General features: G+C 41.7%; 1 protein-coding gene across 1 annotated transcript in view; it reads left to right on the top strand.

Annotated features, from left to right (window-relative positions):
- jmy (junction mediating and regulatory protein, p53 cofactor) overlaps positions 1-13,851 on the top strand; it is a 144,863-nt gene that overhangs the window by 85,758 nt on the left and 45,254 nt on the right. Inside the window, exon 3 of the mRNA XM_070879750.1 lies at positions 11,623-11,773. Within this exon, the coding sequence (XP_070735851.1) occupies positions 11,623-11,773 (151 nt within the window). The remainder of the gene's footprint in view (positions 1-11,622; positions 11,774-13,851) is intronic.

Here is a 13,851-nt window from a genome sequence, read left to right as displayed (position 1 = left end):
ACTTTACTCTTTAAGATCACTTAAATGTTAAGATCACTTAAAAACTTGTAAATTTACATAACTTACAAAAAAACATCCAATGTGAGAACGGTTAGAACAGTGAGTGAAGTGACAAACTACAAAAACAAAAACAACAGCAGAAAAGAAAGGCTGCCCCCATCTCTCATCCCCCTTAGTCTAAGGCTGCCCACTGCGCTTGGTCTTGGACTCTCCACCATCCTTGCCCACATGCGGTGGCGCAGTGTTTCTGGGGTACACACCAAGATTCTTCTTTCTAACATCTCGGCCATTGGGCACCTCTTGAGGGTGGGGGGTGTCAGCGTCACGTGGCAAGTTGGAGGGCGTGGCTTTGGGTTGTTCAGAGCTTGGTGCGGGAAATGGAGTGGGAGTGGCAGTTGATTCTGTCAATGGCCGCGGGGTCTGGGCATGTTCCCTTATTGCAGCAGCTAACTCACACATGCCCTCCCTCATGCACCCTGACAGTGTCTTAGCAGTCTGAAATATTCCCTCCCTCTTAGCCTTGCTCATTGCAACTGTTGTCCTTTCCACTACTTCTGACATTCCATCCCTCATGGCCTCCATTCCCTCACTGGACACTATTCCCTCACTGATGTTAGAGGACATGGTTCCCATTTCCCGTGCTTATTACTGTTACTTCTCCCGACAGTCCCGCTACCTCCTCACTCACCCCAGTGTCCAGGTGTGATTGGCTACGGTAAATGCTCTCCCCACTCAATGCCATGATCTGAACCACATCTGTTGCATCCTGCATCTCAGGTCGATGTCTCCTTCCCCTCCCCCTGGATCTGGATCGCGGCATCCCACTGGGCGGCGCAGGCTGGGACATTGGGACCCTGGGTGTTCCCTGCTGATTTGCACCAGCACCACCTCCACCAGTGGGACCTGTAACCTCGGAAGGTGAGGCCATGGGTGTGCAATGCTGCGGCACAACACCACCACCACCGCCACCACCACTAAAACCCGCACTCTCGGACGCTGGGAAACCATAGAATGTCGAATCACTAATCACGGAAAGGCCTGGCAAGTCAGATATGTTGACCTCCAAGATTCAGTAGAACACTCCTATCATCGAACCCCCCCCCCCCCCCGGCCATCCACTCAAACTGCCCCTCATGCCCATGTTTTCTGGAGGGTTGATCTCTTTAGGCTCGTTCATGTCTGAGTCTTGATTTGGATCATCAAGATTGTTCTCAAGTTCTGCAAAATATAACAGAACAGTCAAATGGTCAGCAGCAGAGGAGGGGGCAGGATAGGTGGCATGAGTAGGCTCAAACATAACAGGCCATGCCGCAGGTTGATTTGAAGGGCTACGATGAATTTTCATGACTTACCCACTCCCTCGCATGCTGGCCTAGCTTGTGCAGCACTGATGGTTTTTCTCCAGGCAGGACCCATCACAGCAGTGACGCTCTCTTCCAAGAGTGTCAGTGGGTGCAGATTTGCCGGTCCTCCTCCTGTTCGAGTTGTTTCCCTTTTGTTGTGGGACAGTTTCTTCTGCAAAGATTAAAATGCAACTTTTTAGAGAGGGTGTCTTTCTGCTGGGTGGGACATATACAGCTGGTCACATTTACAATTGAAATTACATTGAATAAATGGAAATATTACACTAACGACTTGACCAAGGTCCGACCACTTTTCACACCGCCTTCCAGATCTCTTGGTGTTCACCAATCCGCAGAATTCTTCTGCAACTTGGTTCCAGAGTTGTTTCTTCTCTTTGGGTGGCACTTTTGTATGACCTTTGCTGGTATCCAGGTACTGCCATCTGTTCTCAATGACAGTAACTAGTTACTCAACTTCGTCATGCAAGAAATTCTTTGTTCTTGGTGTACATTGGTTGCTGTATTGCTGCAGCTGCTCTGAGACACAGCACTTTTGCAATGCTCTGAGACACTTTTCCACTGCACTTAGTCACACACTGATTTTTCAAAACACACAGTCCTCTGAGACACCGCCCTGAAATTCCGGTTTGGCCTTCCCGTGGGCATTTTAGAGAAAAAAATGCGTACCTACTTTAAGCTGGTGCCCACGTTGGACTTTCCGATGCTGTGGCTTCCTTCGACTGCGATTCGCAGCGCGTGCACATCGACACGTGCGCAGGCCTCGAGCTAGAGTCACATGGCTCTGGGCAGTCAATCAGGTAAGGTATCATAATAATAGGAGCTCCGCAGGGTCCTAAACTCCTAATTACTGTGATTGTGATAGAGTCCGAAACACCCAAAACACAGCCCCAAACTCCCAAAACACTAATTTAAAAAGAAAAATAGAAAATAATTACACTACATTCTCATTTAAATTAAAGTTATGAATGTCTTTAAAAAAAAATAATTTCCGTTTTTTTAAATAAACTTATCGTTGTGGGCAGGGTTTTTAATAAAATATGTTTTAATAACTTTATTTGTGTTTTTTAAAAGCACTTGTGCCTGTAAAAGTAGGCTATGCACCTGCTTTTTCAGGCCCAAGATTTTTGAGGACATTTGTAAGCGTAAATATCGGAAATGTCCACTTACAAGTATCCTCGCTCCCGAGATGCGGCTATCTGTCAAGCCAGAAACTTAACAGCAATGTATTTGAACTGGGACTTGGGCTGGATATTGAAGAGTGACTTTTGAGAGAGTTTTGGTCTGTTGAAAGTTGAAATGTCACTAAAGGCACAATTGTTGCGCATATAATTCATTTTGAAATATTTATTGTTTTTTGTTTGTAGCAAATGTGTGTGCTGGTAAATCATGCGTATTGTCTCACTATTTGTCATACCTCACCCATTTTCTGTATTATTTCACAATCGCTCTCCTCAGCTAATCTTGTGTGAAATTCCATTTAATTATTATCTTTCACAACAGTTCTTCCGACCAGAATAGGTGTTGCACTTTTAAAGGGAAGGCTTTTTAATTAAATGGAATGCCAAAAATCCATCTGCTTCAGAAACTAAATGACTGGGGTGGTAGTGAGGGACATTCACTAGTATGCTGGGCATCGCTTGTGGTTATTCAGACAGCTGCTAAATAGAAGCTCCATATGTACCTGAACCTCGTGCGGGATAGTAAAAGCAGATAGTAAAAGCTTTTACCGATATGTAAAACAGAAAAGAGTGACTAAAGTAAATGTTGGTCCCTTAGAAGATGAGAAGGGGGATTTAATAATGGGAAATGTGGAAATGGCTGAGACCTTAAACAATTATTTTGCTTCGGTCTTCACAGTGGAAGACACAAAAACCATGCCAAAAATTGCTGGTCACAGGAATGTGGGACGGGAGGACCTTGAGACAATCACTATCACTAGGGGGGTAGTGCTGGACAGGCTAATGGGACTCAAGGTAGACAAGTCCCCTGGTCCTGATGAAATGCATCCCAGGGTATTAAAAGAGATGGCGGAAGTTATAGCAGATGCATTCGTTATAATCTATCAAAATTCTCTGGACTCTGGGGAGGTACCAGTGGATTGGAAAGCAGCTAATGTAACGCCTCTGTTTTTAAAAAAAAAAAAAGGGGGTAGGCAAAAGGCAGGTAACTATAAGCTGGTTAGTTTAACATCTGTAGTGGGGAAAATGATTGAAGCTATCATTAAGGAAGAAATAGCGAGACATCTAGATAGGAATAGTGCAATCAAGCAGACACAACATGGATTCATGAAGGGGAAATCATGTTTAACTAATTAACTGGAATTCTTTGAGGATATAACGAGCATGGTGGATAGAGGTGTACCGATGGATGAGGTGTATTTAGATTTCCAAAAGGCATTCGATAAGGTGCCACACAAAAGGTTACTGCAGAAGATAAAGGTACACGGAGTCAGAGAAAATGTATTAGCATGGATAGAGAATTGGCTGGCAAACAGAAAGCAGAGAGTCGGGATAAATGGGTCCTATTCGGGTTGGAAATCGGTGGGTTGGTGGTGTGCCACAGGGATCGGTGCTGGGACCACAACTGTTTACAATATACATAGATGACGTGGAAGAGGGGACAGTGTGTAGTGTAACAAAATTTGCAGATGACACAAAGATTAGTGGGAAAGCGGGTTGTGTAAAGGACACAGAGGCTGCAAAGAGATTTAGATAGGTTAAGCGAATGGGCTAAGGTTTGGCAGATGGAATACAATGTCGGAAAATGTGAGGTCATCCACCATGGGGAAAAAAAAAACAGTAAAAGGGAATATTATTTGAATGGGGAGAAATTACAACATGCTGCGGTGCAGAGGGACCTGGGGGTCCTTGTGCATGCAGGTGCAGCAGGTAATCAGGAAGGCAAATGGAATGTTGGCCATCATTGTGAGAGGGATGGAGTACAAAAGCAGGGAGGTCCTGCTGCAACTGTACAGGGTATTGGTGAGGCCGCACCTGGAGTACTGCGTGCAGTTTTGGTCACTTTACTTAAGGAAGGATATAATAGCTTTGGAGGGGGTACAGAGACGATTCACTAGGCTGATTCCGGAGATGAGGGGGGTTACCTTATGATGATAGATTGAGTAGACTGGGTCTTTACTCGTTGGAGTTCAGAAGGATGAGGGATGATATAGAAACATTTAAAATAATGAAAGGGATAGACAAGATAGAGGCAGAGAGGTTGTTTCCACTGGTCGGGGAGACTAGAACTAGGGGGCACAGCCTCAAAATACAGGGAGCCAATTTAAAACCGAGTTGAGAAGGAATTTCTTCTCCCAGAGGGTTGTGAATCTGTGGAATTCACTGCCCAGGGAAGCAGTTGAGGCTAGCTCATTGAATGTATTCAAATCACAGATAGATAGATTTTTAACCAATAAGGGAATTAAGGGTTATGGGGAGCAGGCGGATAAGTGGAGCTGAGTCCACGGCCAGATCAGCCATGATCTTGTTGAATGGCGGAGCAGGCTCGAGGGGCTAGATGGCCTACTCCTGTTCTTAATTCTTATGCTCTTATGGGATAAATATGAAGCTATTTTTCTCTTGGTCCATTCAGCCAGTGAGATTGTATTGCATTATCCTTCTGCCACCATAGAATTCAGATAGTTCATTAGTGATTTGGAGAAATTTTCAGTTTGACAATAAGTAAACCTAAACATTTATTTGGAATGGCACATTTTGACACTAAGGTCAGAACAAAGTGCCCACAATATATATATATATTTTAAGTGTTTTACAGTCGTTGTCGTTGTCGTCGTCGTCATCATCATCATAGGCGGTCCCTCGAACGAGGATGATTTGCTTCCACAAGAGGTCACAATGAAGAACCCGATATTCCAGCCCTGAGGGGGTGGAAGATGCCTGTGCGTGGATTTTTTTAACGTGCGGTGACCGTTGCACATCAGCCACCACACGGGCTTGACAGAGCTAGGCCTTTATCCAGCGGCAAACGTTAACCAGGACGACTGGAGACCAACTCTGCTGCACGGACCTGGTGCACACACACATCGCACTGTGGGCTGGTCTATGCTGCCCCTGGGCCCTCGGATCTTCTGGGCCCCGTATCCTCATTCACCGCACCTTCGCCCACGATGTTCCGGGACCCGGCGCTCCAGCTCTATTTATAGCCCCGACCTGCGGTAGTCTTAATTCTCAAGTATGAAGTCCAGCTTTTTTTGCTTTGGCTGGAGAGGAATAATTCTGTTATCCTTTGGTAAAATAAACTAGATTTAAATAAATTCCTTATGCTATAATCTATTTACATATTTGAATAATATCCGGGCCCTTGGCTCCACTCATCATTTTATTTGATTATTTTGTGTCTGTTGATTTCTGATCTCACCAGTACCAATCACACTCATCGAAGGACACCGTTCAGCCCATTGTGTCTATGCCAGCCAAAGAAGAGCTATACAACCTAATCCCACTTTCCAGGCTTGGTCTGTAGGCCTTTAGGTTATGGCACTTCAGGTGCATATCCAAGTACTTTTTAAAATTTGATGAGGGTTTCTGCCTTTACCACCCTTTCATGCAGTGAGTTACAGACTCCCATTGCCCTCTGGGTGAAAAAAGTTCTCCTTAACTCCCCTCTAATCCTTCTACAAATTATTTTAAATCTATGCCCACTGGTTATTGACCTCTCTGCTAAGGGAAATAGGTACTTCCTATCCACTCTATCTAGGCCCTTCATTATTTTTATACACATCAATTAAGTCTTCCCTCAGCCTCCTCTGTTCCAAAGAAAACAACCCCAGCTTATCCAATCTTTGCTCATAGCTAAAACTTTCCACTCCTGGCACCATCCTCGTAAATCTCCTCTGTACCCTCTCCAGTGCAATCACATCTTTCCTATAATGTGGTGACCAGAACTGTACACAGTACTCTAGCTGTTTTATACAGTTCAAGCATAACCTACCTGCTCTTATAGTCTGTGCCTTGGCTAATAAAGGAAAGTATCTCGTATGCCTTCTTATCCAACTTTATCTCCCTATCCTGTTACCTCCTTGCCTTATTCGCCTCCCCAAATGCATTACTTCACACTTCTCGGGATTGAATTCCATTTACCACTTTTCTGCCCGCCTAACCAGTCTATCGATATCTTCCTGCGGTCTACAGCTTTCTTCCTCACTATCAACCAAATGGCCAATTTTTGTATCATCTGTAAACCTCTTAAGCATGCCCTGCATTTAAATCTAAATCGTTAATGTATACTACACAAAGCAAGGAACCTAGTACTGAGCCCTGCAGAACCCCTTCCTGCTTGTCGGCTGATAGAACAGTAGAATGTACCATTTAGCGATGTAAACATGTAGTCATAAAAGTTAGCTGAGAACTGAAGTACCCTGTACTTGATTGTTTCTGTACTTGCGTTATTCAGTGTGACATTTCTCAAAGTGCATGTTTTATATATAAATCTATCCCAATCAAGCTTTTACAAATTGCAAAAGGGTTGACGTGGTGTGCATGGATTTCCAAAAAACGTTCAACAAAGTGCCACATAATAGACTTGCCAGCAAAGTTGAAGCCCATAGAATAAAAGGGACAGTGGCAGAATGGATACAAAATTGGCTAAGTGACAGGAAAGAGAGAGTAGTGGTGAACTGTTGTTTTATTGGACTGGAGGAAGGTATACAGTGGTGTTCCCCAGGGGTCAGTACTAGGACTACTGCTTTTCTTGATGTATATTAATGACTTGGATATTGGTGTACAGGGCACAATTTCAAAATTTGCAGATAACCCAAAACTTGAAAGTATAGTGAACAGTAAGGAGGATAGTAATCGACTTCAAGAGGACATAGACAGGCTGGTGAAATGGGCGGACACGTGGCAGATGAAATTTAAAGCAGAAAAGTGCAAAGTGATACATTTTAGTTGGTTTATATTTCCTCTCCTCATTCTTCCAAAGAGTTCAATCCTAAAGTGGGTGCATAAACGGAGAAACCTAGGGGTATATGTGCACAATTCATTGAAGGTGGCAGGGTAGGCTGACAAAAAGGTTTTTAAAAAAAAACTTCTGGGCTTCATGAATAGAGGTAGAGTACAAAAGTGTGGAAATTATGATGAACCTGTATAAAACACTGGTTCGGCCACAACTGAAGTATTGTGTCCAATTCTGGGCACCGCACTTTAGGAAGGATGTGAATGCCTTGGAGAGGGCGCAGAAAAGATGTACAAGAATGATTCCAAGGATGAGGGACTTCAGTTATGTGGATAGACTGGAGAAGCTAGGGTTGTTCTCCTTGGAGTAAAGAAGGTTGAGAGGAGAGGTGTTCAAAATCATGAAGTGTCTAGGCAGAGTAGATCGAGAGAAACTGTTCCCATTGGTGGAAGGGTCAATAACCAGAGGACACTTTTTAAGATAATTGGCAAAAGAACCAAAGGCGACGTAAGAAAAAACGTTTTTACACAGCGAATGGTTAGGATCTAGAATGCACTGCCTGAAAGGGTGGTGGAGGCAGAGTCAATCACTGATTTGAAAAGGGAGTTGGTTAAGTACCCGAAAGAAAAAAAATTGCAGGACTATGGGGAAAGGGAGGAGGAGTGGGACTAGCTGAGGTGCTCTTGCAGAGAGCCGGCACTGGCTCGACGGGCCGAATGGTCTTTTTCCGTTCTGTAACCATTCTGATTTTAAGGGAGAATGTAGTTAAATGTTAATGAACTACACTAGGAGAGGCTAAAAGAGATCTGGGCGTGGCAGCCGATGCTACACTGACGCATCCAGACGCTGCAGAGTAATAATTAACAAAGCAAATATAATGCATTACCAAATCAGTGAATTATATTCCCCACCACCTAAATCGCTCATGTTAAATTGAGCAAATAGCACTAACTACAAAGTCAATTACAAAGTTGCCGCTTGCAGCATGTTACGGTAGATACAGGTATTCAATGAGTACTTTGCACCTTGTTAAGATGCAATTACTTACTATACTTAAAAACCTCTAAATGGTGTTGGCTAATATTGAAGATGTTGGAAAAAATGTGAGCAGTGATTGACAAATGTGTGAACAGGGGCAGCTTTCAAGTCTTGGTTAGATTTTTTAAATAATAGAGGATTTCACACTCCAAGGTGATATCCGAAAGCTTCGTTCGCTTTCAGTACTTCCTGAATATTGTGCAAGACTTCTAAGCTTAATGGTCAATTTTATTGGGCAGCATAAGAAACAAAAGTGAATAAATTATTCATCTGTATAGGGTTATATAAAAAAAAATTGATTAATATAAACCGTCCGAACACGTATGGCGGGCAAATCGCATTAACACCAATGTGTCCTCTATAAATGGTGGGAATGTACAGGAGACTGGATTTAAAGCAAACCAACATGGTACCTATTTTCAAGAAAGATAACTGCCTAAAATCCTGGTGCTGGGCTTCCGGTGCGCGCTTGCCGGAAAATAGTTAAAAAGATTCACACCTACCTTTTCATGCTGTGCCCTCCAGCGATCCTGGTCGGAGGCGCCTAAGCATCACAGCGCATTCACATCTTGCCGATGCGCAGGGTGAAGCTGGAATCACGTGGCACTGGACAGCCAATCCAGGTAAGTATTCTCATTCATAATAATGGGAACTCGTGAGTAGGAATTCTCATTATTATGATTGAGAAACTCTTTCTCTCTTCTCTTTTCCCCCCCCCCCCACCCAACACCAAAACACCAATTAAAAAAAAAAAATAGGGGGGAAAAAAAATCACATTTGACATTAATTTAAATTAAAGTTAATGTTAGAAAAAATATATTTTTCCGATTTTTAAAAAACTTTTGTTATGCTTTAAAATAAACTTACATTAGTGGGCAGGATTTTTAACATTAAAATATATTTTTAAGTGTGATCTTTTTATGTGTTTTTTATGTTTTAAAACTCTTACGTTGGTAAAAGTTGGCTATCCATCTGCTTTTACCAAGAACAAGGGTTTTAAGGACATTCGCTGGGCAAGAGACGAGCAAATACCGCAATCTTGCCCATGCAAATGTCCTTGCTGCCGAGATGCATGCGATCTGCCAAGCCAGAGCCTGACGGATCAGAAAAGTCGGTTTTCGGCGCATGCGCATCGCCTGCCGAAAACAGACTTTTGTGATGCCTTCCCAGGTCTGTACACACTCCATACGGACCCGGGGAGGCCGGAATTTCGGGGCCAACAAGTTAATCTGGTTGACTACATAGCCATTAGCCTCACATTGATTCCATTATTTTATAATAACTTTTATTTATATAGCGCCTTTTACGTAGTCAAACGTCCCAAGGCACTTCACAACAACTTTACAACACGTTAGATATTGACCATTGAGGGAAAGAGAGAAAAAGTGTGAGAAGGAAGTGTAAAAAGAGGTTTAAAGGCTCGAGTCCAAAGTGGCAGCCAAAATTTTGATAAGTTACCAATCATTAAATTGTACCTATATGAAGATAGGCTTGAGGCCATCAAGCTGAAGGTGTTATGTGCTCTTGTCAGGCTATACTGTGAGTAAAGTAATTAGTTCTGTTCATTGAGGCACAAGTGAAACATTCAAGTGGTGAAACAAACGTGATGAAACTGATCTGAGTTCTCAACAAAAGATTAGAAAAACTTGGGTACTTCAGCCTTGAAAGGAGTCATATAAGAGAAGATCTCACAAAGATATATAAGCTACTAAGCGGACTAGAAAAGGTTAATCCTGAGCAAATATTTCAAGTTAAACCTCAACTGTAAGGCAAGATGCCATAGACACAAATTGGTTTAAAAAAAATATTGAGAACAGGTGTCAGGAAGCACTTCTTCACACAGAGATTGATTAATAATTGCATTGGTCTTATGGCTAAGGTGATGGAGCCAAAAACTCGAGTCATTCAAGAAGTAATTGGATGCTGTGATTGGGCAGAGATTGTAGGTTCCTTCTGTGGAAAGATGAGGTCGTTGGGCCAAATGATCTCCCTCATCTATCCTTATCTATCTTATTTGTTGCAAGATTACTGGAATTTAATCTATAGGAACTTATGTTCTGTTCCACTATAATATATTATAGCTTTGTAACCTACTCCCAAGTGTCCAGTGTTTATCCCTCATTCCCTCATTCCCTCATTCACTCATTCCCTCATTCACTCACTCATTCACTCATTCACTCATTACCTCACCTATTCACTCATTCACTCACCTCACTCATTCACTCACCTCACTCATTCACTCACCTCACTCATTCACTCATTCACTCACCTCACTCATTCACTCACCTCACTCATTCACTCACCTCACTCATTCACTCACCTCACTCACCTCACTCACCTCACTCACCTCACTCATTCACTCATTCACCCACCACACCCACCACACCCACCACACCCACCACACCCACCACACCCACCACACCCACCACACTCACCTCACTCACCTCACTCACCTCACTCACCTCACTCACCACACTCAGCACACTCAGTCACTCACCACACTCAGTCACTCACGCCTATCTCATTAGGCTCCTTGCTATAACTGGCATTTACCAGCCCAGATGGCAAGATTCAAATTTTACTTATGTCGTCATTCCCCCTCCATAACATTTAGCAGGCAGTACCAGTTAAAGTGGTTGGGTTTGTCTTTAGCATTTTCTCCTCACTGAAAGAAAGTTACTTCTGCCCTTGTTCTATCTAGCATTTTGACTGAGAGCTGACTGCATTCACATCAATCAAAGTACTGGGACTGCAGCCCACAAACTAATTGGGATTTGAGTGTTTCTATTATTGACCTACCAGTCCTCTTTAAATATTATATGATTCTGCGTTTGGGCCATGGTTTAAAATGAGATATTTGCAGTTTGATCAGTAAGGTTTAATAGTGTACATGTGTGAAATTTTCCTACTTTGTCCACTTGAACTTTGTAAAACATCGAGCAGTACAATTTTACATTTTGCCTTTCCAAACTTAGTTTGTATCTGTTCTTAAAAATATATATATATATTTTGAGCTATAGAATACTAGGGCGAGGTACCATTGATTAGAAGACTTTTAACTGATGATGGTAGTGATGGGATCAATTTGAGATGCTACGAATTTGTACATGCACTTCTGTCTTTCTACAGTAAGATTAGAAATGCCAAAGCTCAAGGGAACAGTTTAGAATTTTAGAGGAATTCTGAACAAATTACTTGTTGCTCATCCTAATGTTTAGTTCAGTGTAAAATTATACTGAAAACCATTCTTGGCACTGTCATCCATTTTGTCTTTTTAAAATAGAAATATATTTGTTTCCTTATACAGATCTCACTGGAGAATGATTACCTTGGCCCACGTAGAATTGAGAGTCTGAAGAAAGAAGATTCTGATTGGCAAAGGAAAGCCCACAGAGCTGTACTATCCATACAGGATTTGACAGTGAAGTACTTTGAGATCACAGCCAAAGCACAGAAAGGTGGTGTACCTGAATTCTCCATTTAGTAATCACAAGCCCTGTTAGTGGACATTTTCATATTTAATCTGGGTGTAGATGGGAATTTAAAGCCACGTTATAAAACTGATGACGAACTTCACTGATTTATAGATATGTAATTTTGGGCACATCAGATATTTCATCAACAATTTTTAAAACATAGATTTTGGTGCCATATTTCTCATGTAATTTTCAGTAGGATCCTCAATGTCCCCTACCTTGGGGAAAAAAAAGTCAGTAAACTTTTTTGCCTTTTAAAAAAAAATCTTGTGCTGATCAAGGTGAGGGATATAAATGCGTATATGAAAATGACCTACATTTTGCAGACAATACTGGATTCATACACTCTCCAGTCAAGCATTAGGATTAGATTAAAACTTATTTTACACTGCTCCAACATTCTTTCTGAAGTATCAGCAGTATAACATTATCCATTTTCCATGCCAACCATCCTTGTGGTTTCTGGAAATCAGGCTATCGAGTAGAAATGATCCTATCAGTTCAGGCTAAATTTGAACTAAGGCACCATAGTAACTGCATAGTCGCTTTGCTAACCAAACAAAGACTAATGTTTCAATATTTTCAATTCTCAGACCTGATGGAAGAAGTTGCCTTCCTCAATGAGTAGGTTTCGTCTTTAGAATCCTTGTACTGAAAGGCCTTTACAGCTTTAAAAAATGCTCAACCCGTTTCTGTGCTAGAATATCTGCTAAGATTACAACTACAAATACCTGTTGATAAATATTATAGAGTTAAAGAACTGTGTGGTGTTTCTAAATTGAGACTTTTCTAGTTTTAAACCAAATAATTGTAAAGATGTTGGTCTTCATTTGGGTGCATAATTCTACTTTGATTGTCATTGGATTAAACTCCTTGGCCTCCATCCCACACAAATAACTTCCACTAATAGTATTTTTATTTGCTAACTGATACTGCAATATAATGGCTGGAATTGTAAAAATTGGCAATCAATGAATATGATGACCATTAATATTGGTATTCAGAGCATGTTATTCCAAGTGTTGGTCTGAAAATATGTTTAGAATCCTGGAAATCTTAAAAAATTTTATCAGCAGATGATTTTATTTTTACTTTATTTTCTGATATTTATCTGTGGTACTAAGTTATTTGGGCACAATTTTGGGAATCAAGACCAAATAGATTTACGAAAGATGTCATCAGTAGAGAAATATTCAGACAAAATCATTTTGGACAGTGAGTCTTAACCATCTTTCTGTTCATTTTAGCTGGAAAATCATATTGGTCAAGCAGAGTCAGCATGGTTTTATGAAAGGGAAATCTTGTTTGCAAATTTGCTGGAGTTCTTTGAGGATGTAACAGAGCAGGGTGGATAAAGGGGAACCAGTAGAAGTCATATATTTGGATTTCCAGAAGGCATTTGATAAAGTGCCACATAAAAGGTTACTGCACAAGACAAGAGCTCACATGGTTGGGGGTAATCTATTAGCATGGCTAGAAGATTGGCTAACTAACCGAAAACAGAGAGTTGGGATAAATGGGTCATTTTCCGGTTGGCAAACAGTAACTAGTGGGGTGCCACAGGGATCAGTGCTGGGGCCTCAACTATTTACAATCTATGTTAATGACTTGGATGAAGGGACCGAGTGTAAGGTAGTCAAGTTTGCTGATGATACAAAGATAGGTGGGAAAGCAAGTTGTGAGGAGGACGCAAAGATCTGCAAAGGGATATAGATAGGCTAAATGAGTTGGCAAAACTTTGGCAGATGGAGTACAATGTGGGAAACTGAGGTTATCCACTTTGGTCAGAAAAATAAAAAAGCAAATTATTATTTAATTGGAGAGAGATTACAAAATGTTGCAATACAGAGGGATCTGGGGGTCCTTGTACATGAAACTCAAAATGTTAGCGTACAGGTACAGCAAATTATTAGGAAGGCAAATGGAATGTTGACCTTTATTGCAAGGGGGATGGACTGTAAAAGTAGGAAAGTCCTGCTACAACTGTACAGGGCATTGGTGAGACCACACCTGGAGTACTGCGTACAGTTGTGGTCTCCTTATTTAAGGAGAGATATACT

This window comes from Pristiophorus japonicus, chromosome 1 (assembly GCF_044704955.1).
Source record: "Pristiophorus japonicus isolate sPriJap1 chromosome 1, sPriJap1.hap1, whole genome shotgun sequence".
Classification (NCBI taxonomy): Eukaryota; Metazoa; Chordata; class Chondrichthyes; family Pristiophoridae; genus Pristiophorus; species Pristiophorus japonicus.
The sequence above is the reverse complement of the archived record's forward strand: the minus strand, read 5'-3'. Positions and strand labels throughout refer to the sequence as shown.